This window comes from Seriola dumerili, unplaced genomic scaffold (assembly GCF_002260705.1).
Source record: "Seriola dumerili isolate Sdu_G_001 unplaced genomic scaffold, Sdu_1.0 BDQW01000160.1, whole genome shotgun sequence".
Taxonomy (NCBI): domain Eukaryota; kingdom Metazoa; phylum Chordata; class Actinopteri; order Carangiformes; family Carangidae; genus Seriola; species Seriola dumerili.
Window position 1 is genome coordinate 1,088,451 of NW_019174415.1, and position 17,642 is coordinate 1,106,092.

The 17,642-nt window shown below is 42.1% G+C and overlaps 1 protein-coding gene across 4 annotated transcripts in view; it reads left to right on the top strand.

Moving 5' to 3' along the window:
- The window catches only part of LOC111226445 (collagen alpha-1(XXIII) chain-like), a 117,811-nt gene that overhangs the window by 83,911 nt on the left and 16,258 nt on the right, over window positions 1-17,642 (top strand). For 3 of the 4 annotated variants that reach the window (XM_022751600.1, XM_022751601.1, XM_022751603.1), the window contains exons 3-9: window positions 1,749-1,793; window positions 4,770-4,777; window positions 5,972-5,998; window positions 12,242-12,268; window positions 12,355-12,381; window positions 14,561-14,587; window positions 15,584-15,610. In XM_022751600.1, coding sequence (XP_022607321.1) covers window positions 1,749-1,793; window positions 4,770-4,777; window positions 5,972-5,998; window positions 12,242-12,268; window positions 12,355-12,381; window positions 14,561-14,587; window positions 15,584-15,610 — 188 coding nt within the window. The remainder of the gene's footprint in view (window positions 1-1,748; window positions 1,794-4,769; window positions 4,778-5,971; window positions 5,999-12,241; window positions 12,269-12,354; window positions 12,382-14,560; window positions 14,588-15,583; window positions 15,611-17,642) is intronic. The other variant, XM_022751602.1, reaches the window with a different exon arrangement.

The window sequence follows — 17,642 nt, forward strand, 5'->3', positions numbered from 1 at the left end:
GCAAGGGAGGTACCCACTATGGAATATGGAGACCATTAATATAAGTTGCGGCTGGCAGAGTGCATGTGTGTTAGCTGGCATCTGTGTCTGGGGTTTGAAGGTGTAGAGGTGTTAAATGATTAAAATTGTTGAAACATACATTTGAAATGAGAGTCAGTAAGTGCACAGCTGTACTCGTTCTCCATTGTTACATTTTTAAATTGTTTCTTTTGTTTGCCAAAAAAGTTAGCCGGGAGCTAAAAATGGGTAATTGAATCAGATAAAGAACAACAACAAAATTCTGGTTCAGTGGAACTCTGTAGATACAGCCAATCTTCAAATATGGCAATGGCAACAATTAAACTCTTTTTATGCTTTTTCTTTCATCCTTCAATTCCAAAGCCATTAATAGCTTAGTGCTGTTGCATACAGAAAGGTAAAGCAGGATGAAAGTGGGAGAGGTAGATATGAGGAGGAGGTGGAGGAGCAGGGTTGAGCTCTCTTTGAAACGGCTGGCAGAGTCAGGAAGTGATTAGACCGCTACAACAACTCCAATAATGACAATAGGGAAAACATGTCTGCAGCCACAACCACTTAGTATCAGGAACAGTGCCCAGTATGGTTCCTATTTCATTACAAGAGCAGGACTGAGCGTGGGAGGATGGGCACATGGAGAGAAAGAGAAGAAGTAAGGTGATGATGAGGATCCATGCAGAGGAACAAAACAGGATTTGAATTGTTCTTGTACTGAGAGGGAAATTTATAATAAAAACATATGTACAATTAACATAAAGGTTATGATGGCTGAAAGACTTACACTTTATTATTTGTAGTTTTAAACTGTTTCACTTGTAATATTACAAATGAAAAGGAGGATGATGACTAAAGCTATCTTGGGGAATGATGAAGTTAAAAAAAAGGTTAAAACACACATGACCCTCCAAATTCCTCTTTAAATGCTCAGTGTTGCTCGTACTGCAGCTTCAACATGTGGAGAACTGACAGACCTGACCGTGCCCGGTTACAGTTGCTAAGCTAAAGAGGAGGGATGGACAATCTTTCTGAGCCCGAGTAGAAATTTGTGTATTTTTGTGTCGTCGTTTTCACCGACTTGTTGAACAATACTTATACTTATACTAATACTGTTAAATTACCAGGCAGACTATGACGCAAATCAATGGCAGTGTAGAAATGATTCACGGTCTTAATAGCAGCATGAGGTCTGAGAGTCTGGGCCGGCCCTCTCTCTGGCCACATCATCATCATCATCATCATCCTCTGGTTCCTCTACAGCCCTCCTGGTATTTTTCACAATCCTACCAGACTTCTCCATCAACAGCAGAAATCGTTTTCCCGGAAAGCTGGTGGTACCAGCTGCATCACTGCAGGGTCAGAGGAAGGTAGCTGGATGGAGGCCAGGCAGTGAGTGATGGGTCTGATGAACCTGATATTCAGCCAGGGTGAGAGGAGAGAGTCCGTCTTAAACATGCCTGAAGGTCCAGCGCGTTAAGCCTGAAATAAAATCATACGGCACATTTCAGTTCTGAGTGTGACAGGATCTTTGTTGTCATTTTGTTTTTGTCTCTAGCATTTGAATCGGTGCTTACATCCCGTATAGACATTTTAGTGCTGTGCCAGCCCACACAGACATAATGCCAGGCAACACATGACCACCAGCAGTGAAACAGCAAGTGATGCTTGGTTGTTCTCTACTCATCCCTGTAGTGCTGATTCGGGGGATTTATTGCTCCGTCTGTGTGTTTTCACAGGGCCTCCAGGAAAGCGTGGAAGGATGGGAAGAAGAGGGGAACCTGGTAAGTGACGCCCACCACCTGCTTTGTTTGTTTATTTCTCCTTACTCTCTTTTCCTGGAAGACACACTCTTTCTTCATCTCTTTCTGTCGCTCTCTCCTTCTTTTCCTGGGTGACTGGGTCGGTTCGAGGGCTGGTAAAAGCAGTGACCCATGAGTCAGGCCGGCAGATGATGGGCTGCAGTTGGCCCTTCTCCCTGTCCCTCCCTATTTGCGGCAGCATAGCGCTAACTTTGGCCATGTGGTTGCACTAACTTTGCCCAGATGTCAGTTGTTCTCACTGAGCAGTAGCAGCTGCAGTAGAGCGGGCCTAATGAGATTCTCCCTTGCCAACATCACTACCCACCATTATTGCGTTGCTTTTTCTTTCCATGCAGACCGCAACACACTCATCGAGAAACTAAAACAGTACAGAGACATAACTCTTGTTACACAAAAGGTCGTAATGACAAATAGAACGGATGTTCTACAAGCTTGAATCATCCTGATTTTAAATGGTTTTTATTAAGTGTGGATTCCAACAAATCGTGGCACAATAATTTTAGAAGATTTTATCAAAACCTGTGGGACTGTAGTTTCTCTGAAGGATATGTGTCAGATGGGAAAATTTCCAGTCTGGTTGTGATTCATTGTTGTGGAGATTAATTAGATGTGATCTGCTCCTGTGAAAATGTTGACTAAGTGGTAGATCACCAATAAACTTTATTGCTCTACTTAGCACAACAAGTCTTTCTGAAGTTATCATCCAGCTTCTTTCCAGCTTCCCCAGCCTGTTTGCCGCTCTCAGTCCCAATCCTATTTGTTCCTACTGAAGATGAAAATCTTCAAATACAGGTCACAAATATATGTTTCCATTTTTAAAAAGGCTCAGTAAGTTCCTAAACCAGCTGGACACTGTAGTTTTAAGCAAATGTTAAAAAGGCTGGAGTTAAAATTGTATTCGTCTGCAACTATTTTCAGTTGCAGATTTGGCGCACTAGTGAGTATTTATGGCAGCATGACAGTGTTTGTGGGATTGACCCAGTGTAACATTGTGGTTGACTGTTGTGTTTTTAATAGTTTTTGGACAACAATGGTGGATGGTTTCAGATTTTTCATGGGTTTTCTTGACAATAAGAAAACTATAGCAACGAGTGTCACCACACTTTGCTTTTAAATCCCCATATTTTATCCAACTACCTCTTAAACAGCATAGATTATTAAAAGCCCCTTTGAGTTCTGCGATTCCATCAGGCGATCATCAGGACAGCTAAATGTTTTTCCTCTTGGTGTTTAGCAGGGGGAATTCTCATTCAGGGAAAGCTGGCTGTTTAGGTTATAGCCGAGATTGGAGACTCGTCGGCAGGAGGGTAGGAGGGTCTGTATTGATGTGGTTCTGTTTAGGTTCTCTCTCTCTTGTTGTTTAGTTTTGCATCTTCACATTGCAGCACCCGGGGTTATAGTTGCGGAGGTAGGTGGCATGTACAGGCGGTTGCGCCATCCTCGAGCTAGTCGATGACCCTGGGACAACTTTTTACAAGACCAGAAGAGATTTTCCCCGTTCCTTCAGAAAAACAAATGAGAGTGTAGAGGAGAAACAGAAACACAAACCTGAATAACAGGAAAGAGGGCAGACAGAGTATTTAAGCATCTTAAAATCAGCTGTCACCCTGTCTCCTTCATCAACTCTCTTTTTTTTCTGTTTGCTCTTTAACTTGCTTTCCTTTTCTCTTCTGTTGGCTTCTATCTTTCTCTCTCATTCCCTCTGTCTCTTTCTTTCTCATTGGTCTCCACACACACCTGTCTCAAGTTCAATGGCTAAAGCTGGTCTTACTGCCAGTTTGTGTGTGTTTGCCTAACTGTCTGGCCCAGGAGGTTCTCGTCTCAGCGTCTAGACACAGCGAAACGTGATTGACTTGGTCTTCATGCCTCATAAACCTCGGCACCTCTCTCCCTTCTTCTTTCCCTCACACCTCTTCTATCCAAGCACCTTCATTTTTTCATCCCTCTTTTGTCCCAAAAATGCCCTTTCCCTTGACTTTAACAGCAAACTTCAAGGCTCACGTAGACTGTGGTCACGTTAGCAGGACTTTTTGTGTGTTTGAATAGTAACATAACACCACAAATATCCCACAATACCCTAGAGGGAGTCTGTTTTCAATCTTGCTGAGTTTATGAATTTGTTTAGTGTTGCATCCATGCTGATGAGCTGTACGGTACCCGAACTACAGTGGTGGCGTCACGCCAAGTTGTGACGTAGATGTTAACAGTCGTATAAATCAGCATCATGATTGATTTGATCAGATAAATATAAACCAAATCACTAATATACATTTTTTTAATAGCAAAATGATATATTAACTTTGCAGGGTTTTCGGGTGGTTTATTAATGCCCTCAGCATTGCATATTTAAGAAAATGTTTTTTATAAGAATATTACATTAAAACCCAGACCACTAAGAATGAGAGGAGTCCTTTGATCATTACTGTTGTTTTTGCTTAGGCTAAGTATTAGAAGCAGAATGTACTCTTTGCTGCTGAGGCTCAACATCAGAGGATTTCAATCAGATCTGAAAGACTGCCTCAGAGAAATCTCTGAGACATCTTTTTGCCAACACGCCCCTGCCTTTTCACTCCCTGTCTGTCCTCGATCTAATACACCCGTATCTTCTTAGGAAACAAACTCTCGACATGACTTCATATCCTAATGCAAAACATGAGCCATTATCCAGAAGTCTGTTTATCATAACAGGTTCACCACAAGCTCCACTGGCAGCGGCTCTAATGAGCTTGTTCTGTACCATATTTAGGTGGTTAATTACAGTCATCATCTAACAAACCACATTGCATGTGCAATTTTTTTGTTGCATACCACTGTTGTGAGGAATTGATTGCTGTACAAACCAGAGGTTACCATAACTCATGCATGCTTTGCTTCATGTGTCAATAGAGATGTACAGAATTTATTTTCTAATGCCTGATTTCTCTCTTTCTGTTGCAGGACCTCCTGTAAGTACAATTTCATTTCATCCAGGTAGTATCAAAACCAACCAACACGTTAAAGGACACAAAACTGTTACAATCCTTTCCCATAACATTTAACATGCATACACACTCTAATGCACACATACGGTATACTGTATCGTCCCTCTCAGTGCACTGTACACTGCTCAACAAAGCACTGCTCCACCCAAAAACGATCTTTTCTCCCACAGCAGCAAAACACACAGACAAACAGACTGTCACAGACTCACACATGTGCATCCACAGAACACAGCAATAAATGGACCACCTAGGGAAGTGTGTATGTTTGTGCGTGCGTGCGTGTGTGCGTGCGTGCGTGTGTGTGTGTTTAGAGGTGATGCTTAAAGCTGCGAGTTATTCTCCTCAGTGGGACTATAACTCCTGCTGACACACACACACACACACACACACACATACACATTATGTGGAAACAGCTGTTGCCCTCAGGTTTGTGATTTTTTTTTTTTGTTTAAATTTGAATTGTTGTGATCTGCCTACAGAAGAGTAATTATTGATTTTATTTTAAATTTTAAAATTTTAAAAAATTTTCGGTCACATGTGGCACAGATCAGATACACAGAGGCGGAAGTGAAACACACCGGAAAGTTTTTACGCAAACATCCGAACAGAATGGTTGACCTTTTGAAAATGCAAGGAATGGTTTTATTGGAGAAAACTTGTCTGTACAGCTGGTTTACACTAAGTATGCATGAAACGATGTATAATTTCTTTTTCCTGAACACATCCAAAGTCCTGCCTACAGCCCGTAAAGTCGATGGGAAGGTGTGGTAATGCAGCAGTCAGCTGCTACTACACAAAGTAACGGTCAGTGCAGTTTGTCTGAGTCAAGGCAGGAAGTTGTCAAAAATAACCACAAAACAATGTAAATGGCAATTTCAAAATAAACACAATACAGATAAGACTCACTTTTGAAGATAAAACTTCAATCTTAACTGTCTAAAGTTCATTCGTCCCAACTCCAAACTCTTTAATTGGACCTAGAACAAACTTGTAAAATTATAGCTTTTGTAAAAAACTGAACCACCATCCTGTGACATCATTATAATCTCCCACACGGTGACCAGACAACTTGATGTTAATACAGCGTGTTGTGTGCATCTCTTGGTTTCTGTTCTAACCTGTCTCAATGCTTCATGCTTTAATCTCTAACCTCACCAGGGCAAGGCTGGACGGGATGGATACCCGGTAAATTTGATTTGTTATTTATCCTGTCACTCTTCGATTCACCCAATCATGCCTCTATTCTCTCTCCAGTTGTTGATTTATTCCACCTTTTCCTGATTTCTCTACTCCTTTTGAAGAAATTACCTTTAGTCCAATCGCTGCCTGCTCCCTTGCCTCTTCCTGTGATCTTCACCACTTGTATCCTGCCCCGTGACTGAGAAATGACTCAAACACAAAGACAGTTGTATTTAAAGACAAACAGACACGGAACGTCCAGAGTGGCAAGATGAGATGAAAGGGTTTTATTTCCCTTTGGCAGTTTGAAATATTACAACTTGCTGATTCAAGGCAGCAAATAGTGAAATAAAACATCTTTGGTGCACATAAGAAAATGAACAAAATATGAAAAGCAATAAACAGTCAGGCGCAACCCTGTTAAGATATCATCAGTAAACATAAACCACAGGAGTGTAAACCATAGCAGTGAAAATGTAAAACATTCATCCACAAGCCTTGAGCCTTTGAATGGGGTTTAATAGTTTGAATAATGTAACTGTGTACATCCATAACTACTGAATGCAAAGCACATCACTGATTTCCGTCAGTGAGCCAGTTCTTGTGTTATCCAGAGATATAGCGGCCTCTAGTGGCCACTTAGATTCCTGACTTCAAAACAAGACTAATGCTGATTTGTGGTTTAGCCGTCATCAAATTCACATCATCTAAAACAGATACACCCTCATCCTTCAAGAGTTCAGGCTGCATGGTGGCACAGATCACATGAAGCATTAGTGTGTGTGTGTGTGTGCGTGTCTCCTGTGAGACCCTCTGTCTGTCCCTGCTGTCTGGTTGCCATGACCACCTAAAGCAGTCGTCCGGTGTTGTGTTCCACAGCCTCTTGTTGGTTGTGTCGTTATGTGTATGTTTTCTCACTGGGAATTTTGGGAAGTTCATTCCCCATGGGGCTCTCTCCCAGTCAGATTCCCAGTCTGCCTGGCACTGCACAGCCCTCCTGACGGGAAATGCCTGCTGCTAATTACACACAGGTGGACCGAGCACACAGAGAAGTGTGTCTGCGTTTGTGCTTGTTTGCCTGTGACACCATTCATCTCTGTCACTGTCTTCTTTTTGAAATCTCACAGGCTTGGCATAGTGTGGCTAATGTTGTTGTTTTTAACTGCAAAACATCTGCTTAATAGAATGATGTAATTTACATCTTTCTAACTATATGATCTGGATAATCCTTCCCAGCCTAGTTAGCATAATGAAATCAATCTTGTAGCTCTATATTTACATAGATGAAACAATACTGGAGCTGGAGGACCTCTGTTTTGTAAGTGTAAGAGGCAGCTTCCTGTTATGATGCGTATGTACGGGTATGATGATTTAGGAAGCTGTGTGTATGAAGTTACTGTGAAACAACAGTAGATTAATCATACTGACAATTTACATAGACAGCACATTGTTTCATTTACCAGCAACAAAGTTGATCAACTTTCCAACATTGGAGCTAAAAAAAAGGGAGGGGGGGGTGGGGGGGGTTCTTCCTGTTGGGTAGCAGTGTTTGTGTATCTGTGTCCATATGTGCAGATGTGTGTGAACTCCTTCCAACCGCCCATAGTGTATGTGCATCTCTGTAACAAAGGCCAGAGCTGTGGAAGTGGTCAGAGGTGTGTGTGTGTGTGTGTGTGTGTGTGTGTGTGTGTGTGTGTGTGTGTGTGTGAGTGTGTGATACGTTTTCACAACAGTAACTTCTCTCACATGGATGGCTCATATGGAGAGGGCATGTGCACATCAACACAAATGAGTCAAGTCAGCTTCCGGAGAGCACTGCGGTGCAAACTGTGTTGTGCCCCTGACTTGTGCCAACAAGATTTCTGTCTTTATTTTTCCATTGTTAAAACAAACAGCTAGGTTTCTTTCCAGCACTTTGTTTTTCCTGCCCTCTCTCACCCTTATTATGTCTCATTGACTTAAATAGAATTCAAGCCTTTAACCCTCAACAGGCACGAGTCTTAATTCTGTAACTGGACACATAAACACATAATTCAACAGTGTGAACAAATACGAACAAGTATGCCAGTGTGTTAGGCACACATGTCTCACAGACATTAAGTTCATCAGACTAATACATGCAGCAGCCCACTTCCACCGAATCATCAGTAATATGGTAAACAGTGTTAATGACGTGGTTTATGTGCATCTCAAGCATAACACTGTGATAAGTGTGTGTGTGTGTGTGTGTGTGTGTGTGTGTGTGTGTGTGTGTGTGTGTGTGTGTGTTTGTGTGTGCTGATGTGTGTTTTCTCTCCTCATGTAACCCCTGTCACTTCTTCCTCTCATAAATCACGGGCAAGGGGTTTCGGTTTCAGAAAGGAGCCTTCCCGCTGTCAAACAATCAGAGTCAGGCAGACTGACAGAACAGTGCGGAGGAGTAAACACACGCCCACACACACCAGTTGGTTCTCCTTCATATGCACAGTCCCCAGCGTGCCCAGCCACTAGCGTGTTTATACGCTAATGCCAGTCTGTGACAGACAGCGGACCTCGCTCGGCAGACACAGGCCAAGGCCTCCATTGTTCAGCCTTCCAGGCTGCTGAGCACAAGATTAAAACCAGACAGTCACCCAAAAACATGTCAGTAATTTTCTGTCCCAAATCACACAGCACTCTGGTATGCTTTATTCTGCTCTTTGGTTCTGGATGCAGCCACTATGCTTTTTTTTTTTTCTCAAAGCAGCAAATGCCATGTATCACAAATTGTGCTCATGCATCCCAGACATGGAGTAGAGTTTTGTCCCTGTGGCAACATGAAAGAAGAACCTAAAGATATTCACTGCAAGAGAGGAAATGATGATATCAAAAAGATGCGAGAGAAGGAAGGAAAGTAGAAGCAGGAGAAAGGAAAGGTCTCAAAAGAGCATCCACTCTGTCCATGGTCCTCTGTTTTGACGTTACATAATTACACTCATTGAGCCTAATGTGTGCGACACATTACCATGTGTTTCTAGCTGAGATGTCTGCCTTGATGTGCAGACACCAACTGTTCACGCCGCATCCTCAACAATTACGCCCTGCAGGATAATTACCAGTTGGCACCATAGGGAGTACAATAAAGACAGTAAAGACGCCCCTTACCCTGTTTCATTGAGATTAAGAGACACACACATACGCATGTGTCAGCATGCACATACACACATATGCAAACACAGACAGAGACATACGCCCTCCTGCAGGCCAAGTTATTTTCCAGAAATGTGTTTAAAAGCCATCTAATTGGTGGGAATGCTGAGTAGAGTCTTTCTTTTTTATTTTTATCTGCTGAGGGACGCTCAGGACGAGATGGCTTTGCAGAGTAGAAATACGCACAAAGACCCACACACACACCCACACACACACACACACACACATAAAAAGGCATTATTTCATTTTCCGCCACATTCACTTGAGGTTTCGGTGGTAATCTCAGGACTATTTCCTCACTTTTTCTCAACATTAAACTTACTGTCTCTCTATCCTCCTTCCTTCCTTATATTCTGCGGCCTGATCCATTTGTGGTGTGAGATGAAGAGATTTTAGCAGTGGCTCTTTTTCTTTTTCTTTTTTTTTTTTTATTTGCATTCCAACTCTTTTTCTCGTTTCTTCTTTTCCTGTAGTCTGTCTTGTACTTTAGGTTTGTACCACAGAAAAACCAATATAACAATGTGGCTATAGGCTACAGAAAGTAAAGCACAGAATATACTGAGGGCCACCCATCAATATCCAACCCACTTGGCTTCAGTGTCTCATATATTGTTATTCATATAAACCCTATTGGCCAATTTTCCTCTTGGCCTCCATCACAAGTTCCCTGTGACCTCTGTTGCTGATTTAAGTAAGGCTCGTATATTTTAAAGTGTTATTATCAGTCATAAAAGAGCTTCCTGGACTGCCATATTGTCATTTGAATTATTGCTCTAGGTAGCCATAGTAATTCTTTGTTGTATTTTATTCCGTATTGGATACCAGTAAGTAAGTAAGTAAGTAAGGTCATAGAAGTAATATATTATATGTAAACTGTTATATGCTGCCAGATATTAGATTCAGGGTTTTATTGTTGAGAATAAACCTGCTCTCACAGACAGACACAAAGAAATGTAGAACATTCATACGCATCCTCACAAAGGAAGACACACACACACACACACACACACAGTTCACAGGCCACTGTGCGGCTTGTTAGCAGTTATAAATCAGTCTTTTTTGCTCCAGTTCAGAGTCTGCAGCCGATGACCTCACCATGTACACCTCGTATACTCATCCTGACGAGTCTTGAAGGAGCCGAGCTCTGATAAACGCTCCCAGATGCAGAGATATCACCCCACTCGTATACACACACACACACACACACAAACACACACACACACACATACAGTATACCTGTATCCAGAGACATGAATACAGCAGGGAAAATTCACTGGAACATTTAGAGGCTTATTCTCCCTCTTGCATGTATGACACGATAAACACAGTGTGCTGCGTTTAACAGAGCAATGAAACTACGACCTATCTACTACTGTATGTAGCCTCCAGTGAAATAAATTCAGAGAATTAGATCCTTGCTCTTCACACTCCTCAACTTTAGATAGTTGGGGTTAAATTATTGCCATCCAATTGGTCCCAGTCATTTGTTCCACCCGACTCTCAGCCACCTACTGCTGATTTCACAAGAGGCCCTTAATCAAAAACTCATCAGGAGCCTCAAAGGCTTTTCTCTGTATTTTTAGAAATCTCTTTTATACAGACTGACCACTTAAACTTTCATCAAAAAACGTAAGTTTTTGATGAAAGTTTATAGCCACGCCGGCCCATTACAAGCTAAAGAGGGGCAGTAAATGATCACATGAACTATTAATGAAAGCAGCTCCACATGTCACTCCCTCTCTTCTTTCTCTCATCTTCCTTTCATCCTCATGTGCCTACTGTCCATCCGTCAGAGAAGGCAGTGATGACACTGTGGTAGGTTTTCACTACAGGATCACGTCAGATAGCACCCATGGGTCTGGTAAAGCAGGGAGATGAAGAGAAAAGCCTAATTTATGTAAGAAATCCAAGGCCAGAGATGACGACTGCTAATGATGGTTTACAGGCTGCAGAGCTGTGAAGGACTGAGCAACCCATGACTCAAGGGACCCTGTGAAAACTGTTAGTGTAACATCAAGTATGGTCGTTAAGGAGGAAGTCAATATTAGTCTTTACCACATACATCACATTTAAGTGTTTCTGGAAAGTTTGATCCGAGAGCCAACTGGTCCTTTACGTTTAAGGAGGGATCTAAAGGTTCGTGCCTTTGAACCTTTGAGTGTTGCTTTGCAGAGGAGGTTCAATGACTGCTCGACTGTTTTTACTGAGCTAAACAAAGTGGACCACTTGAACTGCTGTTTCAGCACTTGGGTGAGGTTGGATAGGGACGTTTAACATACTTCACCGCATGTTGGATTATCTCATCACCACAAAGATTGTGTGGCAGATTAATACAGCCGGACCAAATCCACCCGCAGACTATCATGTTGGACACCACACTCTAAATCTCAGAATAATTATAAACCACAACCACCTGGAAACATCTCAGTGTCTGAACCCAATGTATACATACACACATACACACACACACACACACACACACACACACACACACACACAGTTAACTGGGGCAGGATATACATAGAACAACTTTCTTTCTTTTTCTACTTTTTATCCTCAACTTCCCAATAACTGCAGCTGTGTCTTCTCTGGTGTTTACAAGCAAGACTTTTACTGTCCTCTCTTGGTAGATTTGTTTTTCCAAATCCACTCAACCTCAGATCATTTACATTTTCTCCTGAGAGATAATGAAACAAGACTCAAATATTATGAGTTCCTAATAAATAACAGCTGCTTTATAATACTTTGGAATATTTAGAACAGTGTCTTCACGGTGTCTTAATCATTTTCTTTATTCACAACAGACATACAGTGGATAATTGTGAAGCCTGTCATTACAGGGAAATTTTTGGAAACGCACATACCGTACTGACTTTCTTGCTGAGAGTTAGATGAGAGGAGTGATACCACACAGAGAAATGAGAGTGGTAATTAGTCTACTCATCTATCACTTGGCAAGAAAGTGAATACGCATATTTCCCAAAATGGCAAACTCTTCATTTGATGGTTTTGTGTCGACATGGCTCGTGTAACTTTGTACTTTATCTTTTTTATAATTTCTCTTTATCCGCCTTCAAACAGGGTCCACTTGGCTTGGATGGCAAACCTGTGAGTATTCTCAAACACATTTTTGTAACACATGCTTTAAGTGACTGACTTCAGTTTAATTTTACTTCTGTTTTGTTTCCTCTCAGGGTTTACCAGGTCTGAAAGGAAGCCAGGTACACCAGCACACACCTGTTGTCTTGTTCTGGTTTTCTAATAACACATATCTATTACACTGAAATCATTCATACCCACATATTGTCTATCTGTGAATCCAGGGGTGTATTCAGCCTGTAAGACAGGTGATGGTTTGCTATACCTCATCAATCATTTTTACTGTTCCTACGGGACCATTGCAAAGTGAGTAAAACGCCCACGGTAGCCATCTTGTTTCTTGTTCCACCTCTTAAGTCATCCCAGAGCTCAAGGCCACGGGGGAGTCATGGCTCAACTGAACCGAGTGCTGAAATCCCCTTCGCACTTCACCTCTGAGTCCCATCCATCAACTTTCCCCAGCAGCCCCGCCGCACTCCCAGACACACCCAGGTGTAGCGTGGAAACGGGCGATGCAGAGCGAATGGGTTACACACCAGTGAGAATAGAGTTTATAACCTTCAACAGAGGCTCTTTAAAAAGTCATTATAGCACCATTCACCCCTCCTTCAGCCCTTCTCGCTGGTTGCTTTCCCTGATGAGAGGGCAACTAGTCATCTGCTGAAACGTAAACCCCTCACAGCATAATGAGAGCTATTTGAATAGCTCCTCTCCACACACCATTAGGCTGTTGGTTCCTGCTAAAGGAGACCTCAAGCTGGGTCTGTCCTTTAAGAGGACTCTGCCCATCACAAAGGGTCTGCAGTAAAAACCACAGCAGGTGTGACACAGACCTCATGACCAGAGGCGTCTAAGTACTCAAGGGATGTAGGGGGAGATAATAACAGGAGAAGTAAAGTGGTTAAAGAAATAAGACTGATTTGTTGATAGAAAAAATAAAAAACAAGTTTGAAGGAACGCAGAAGTTCAACCACAACCAAACATATTTCAGCTGAAAGTAAACCTGATGTGGACTTCAAAAAGCAAAAATAAATGTTTATAAGTACTGTAAAGAAAAAAATTATGAAGAAGACTTTGAAAATCACCCAGAAAACAACTTGATACCAAGAGACGTTAATATGACACTGAACTATTAATAGAAACCAAATACTTAAAAAAAATCCACCATGACAACCGGACACCTACAAGAGTAGTAGTCACTTAAATTAAACCTTCCTCCTCCTCCAGTTCTCCTCTCCCTGACAAGCTGCTGCCTGTCATCATGTGGCCGCTCACATTAACAAACTGCTTAACCTCTCCACTACACTCCCTCTTCAGCATCGTACTCCTGAACACAGTTGTTGGGCAGAGGAGATGTGAGGTGAGGGGCAATGAAATAGAGAGGTTGGGCTTCAAGGCAGATAGAGAAAGGTGAACTGAATGAAAGCAGGAGGAGGGAACAAGTGTGCGAAATATGGAGAAAGAGTGGGCAGTTTGGAGAATACAGACACAAAGAAGTTTAACATAAAGGGTCGCTGGGCTGTAAGAGGTAAGATCTGCCCACTGTTGTCAGTTTTAGAGAGTCTGTGGCTGAGATCAGAGACGGCTGGTGGCAGGTCTCCACATAGTCCTCTCTTTCTGTCTCTCCGTCACAGTCACAGAGTGCCTGTAGCCAGTCTGCGGTTTGTGGTGCCGCCACATTTGGCGTCCTTTTGCCACTTGTCAGCAGTGGACAGACTGAGACGGGCGGGCGCTGAGATGGACGAGGGCACAGCAAAGCCAAACTGGCATGGATTAGCTCATCTGTGGGCCTGGTGTTCATAGGACGATGTCTAACCGTCCAACACAAAATGTGACTGTGTGGCAGTGTCTCACACACAGTATAAGTGAGTGCGCAGGCCTGTTTTGAGGCCCCCGTGTTTTTAGTTAGTGTTTCTAGCATTCCTCTTCCAAAACATCTTAAGAGATCCCCTCTGAGAGACAGACTGGTGGAGGAACAAAGGAACATTTTGTGCTTTCAGTTTTATCTCTTTCTGCAAAATAGTTTTTTATCTCTCAAAGTGAAATCTTGAAAGGGATTCCCACTGAAAGCTCAAGTTATACAGTCTTTTTGTGAAACATGCTCAGGCAAAACTAACTTGTGATTGAGCAGTCCCAATGGCACGACTGCATTAAGTGGTATTACTGCCTTTCTTTACTGTTTGATCGAATTCTCCCTGCTCGAGGCCGGCAGAAGATGTATTGCACTGCGATGTATGTTGCTCATATGATAACTGATTTATTTTGACCAACTGTCTCTGATTATCTCCATCCCTCCTACAGGGACCAGTTGGACCCAAGGGAGAAAAGGTATGCATACATCAATATGGATTTCAGCAGCACTGCTAGACAAGTCAATGCTCTGTATGGATGTATTTTTTATAGTCAGAGAGATTCAAAAAGACACAAATGCAAGCACACACACACAGAACCTCACAGGTGTTCTCTCCATCGCCCCCCCCCCCACGTCCACGTTTTCACTGCACGCCCATCAAACGAGCCATAGATTACATGTAGTTATGTAGGAGCTCATATGTCTCCGCACATTCTCACGTCAAGGCACTAAACAGGTTTACAGGCCTTCCGCAGACCTCGATGATAGCCAGATGTTTTCCCGCTCTGTGAACCTCCGCCCAGCCTAAGATGTTAGCGACCGAAAGAGCTGCAAGAGCTGGCAGAGGAGACGTGTGCATGTGGTCATTTGTGTACACACTGATGAGTAACTGTGTGTGTGTGTGTGTGTGTGTGTGTGTGTGTGTGTGTGTGTGTGTGTGTGTGTGTGTGTGTGTGTGTGCGCGCGCGCACGCCCGTATTTGCACTCAAGCGAAAATTGTCCAGATAAGCAGAGCCACAAGAACAACACAACTGCAGTAAACAGCATCTGTCAGAGCAGGACTCAGTCTGATGAGCAGGAATTGCAAATGGCTGATGATGCTGAGGTTTGGAAAATTGGCTCCTTTCATGTAATCATGCTAGTAGCGCTGTGATGAGAACTTGAACTCCAAATCCTCATCAGAGAACCAACAATCCTCAGCACGCGCGCTCCCACTTTCACTTAACCACTCTTATCCAGTCAGACGATTCCAATTGTGGCCTATCAAATGATTTATACTGTAAATGTCGACATCCTGAGCTGATTTGGGAACAGATGACCTTTGAGTCACTTCCCTCCCATACAGTATTAGTTTTCAAGCCTGTATGTCACAGCTGCTCTACAGTAGCAGTATTCTATTACATGACTGCTCCTGTGTGCATATACAGTCCTAATAACTGCTGACAATTGTTATTTTCCTGTTTTTCTCCCAGGGTGACCAAGGAGACATTGGGCCACGGGTAAGCCATGTTTTCTGTCTTTGCCTGAGGAGGATGAATGAGATGTTTTGACTGTTATATATGCATTTTAAAAGCTACTTTTTCACTACAGCTGACCTGGCTGAAAAGGCTTCAATTTAAACCTTTCTTCCAGTTTTTGTCCTCTTTCTCTTGTTTTGTCTTTGTCTATCAGTCTCTTTTTTAAATTTTCACACTTTCTTGAGGTCAAGAGACACTGCCTTTTACGTTCAGTCATGGCAAGAACTGTTTATTTTTTTCAATATGAAAAAATAATTTTTCTATTGTACATTTGCTATTGCTACATAGACAATGTCAGCATCAACAGCTGCTTATGTACCAGAGCTTCAGGTATCTTTGCATTTTCAAGACGAGAGGTTATAATACACTCTCTGAGAAGTGTGACTTCTTCAGGGCAGACTGGATAGTGACTTGGTATCAGAAGTGACGAGACGGTCCGGCAATACTGGTGTTAACTGGTTATCATGCTAACTTCAGTAAAGAAAGAAATGATAGAAGCGGAAGCGGATGCAAAACAAACGTCAACATTGTCAGCATTTCTTTCCACTGCTGGAGACAGCTCTTGGTGAGAAAAGGAATAAAGTTTGATGCTGAACTCATCACATTTCTTCTAGACTGCACCTGAATTGAAAAGTGTCCTAGGACAGCCAGAGGAAACCCACGCCAACACAGGGAGCTTATGCCAATTTCACAGAGAAAGGAAACAGGCTGAGATTGAAATCCAGCCCAGACAAAGTAACAGACCATCACAAATTGGAAATCAATGTCCAGGAAGACAGAAATTTCCATTCTCTGGAGTTTTCATAACATCTGAAAACTACTCATCCTTTCCTTGTTATCACACTGGAGGAACAATGTGGACATGCAGGGAGAAAAACATGTGCAAAATCACAGATCACAAGTTTTGGTCAGTGGACTTGAGGCAAGCCTTTTCATAATTCACAGGAAAAGTGTGTTTACCCTGTGTGGCTTCCCCAGCAACTGCACCAACGACACAGCCCTGCTCCTATGATGAGGTCTTGAGTTGCCCACATCTCCAAAACCAGAGATGAGAAATGATGATATTAAAGAACGATGGAAATACTTAAACCTCACCATCAAAACCCAATGGTTGGGACAGTGCCAAAACTGCCATCTCGTCTCAACCAAACTATGTTTTTTTTAACATTATAGGGTAACCTCACTGTGCATCTGGTCCATGTTGTCAGTGTTGTCTTTTCATGTGATATCATTCCAGCCACCATGCGACCTATGTAATTATCTCCCGCTTCATTCACTGTGGTTCGAAAATAAGCCCCCTGTGCTTTACATGGTGAACGGATTGGATTCTTTGAAGAAGTCATGTACCCCATGAATCCTATATGTTTTTCTAGTTTTATTATGTTTACACTATAACATCAGGTCAAGGTCACACGTCTTCACATGCAAATAAAAGTGGGGAGGAACTACTGAGGTGATCTATGCATTGTTTAGGGTTTTAACCCAAAGATCTAAAGCCCTGTTATTGTCATGTCATGGCAAACTGTTGAAACATTAAAGCAGAGCTGAAAGGATGAATCAATTAAATATAAAAGAATAAGTCAGTGTATAATAAACCATTTGACAGTTAATTAGATTTTATAGACCAAACCATTAATCAGCTAAGTAAGAATAGGTGAGGTAATTAAGCTAAGTAAGAATAAAGATTAATCAATCAAGTCATTCAATAAATAACATAATTTTGTATACCTACATGAAACACTGTAAACTCATCATACATATAGAAAGCAAGGCCTTAACAAAATATGGTCCAATTTATGCTAATTGCATTTTTTTCCCCAAAATGTACTTTTGCTTGACGATGGATTTGCATTTAACTATCTATTTAAAAATATATTTAGCTACATTTTTCTTATATATTTTTTGACCCAGAAACAAAGTAAGGTTTCTGGCACGACTTCACCTACTTCCAAGGTGCATAGAGAAAGGAAATTCCAAATAAGTCAAAACTCCAGCAACACTTGCAGTAAACAGA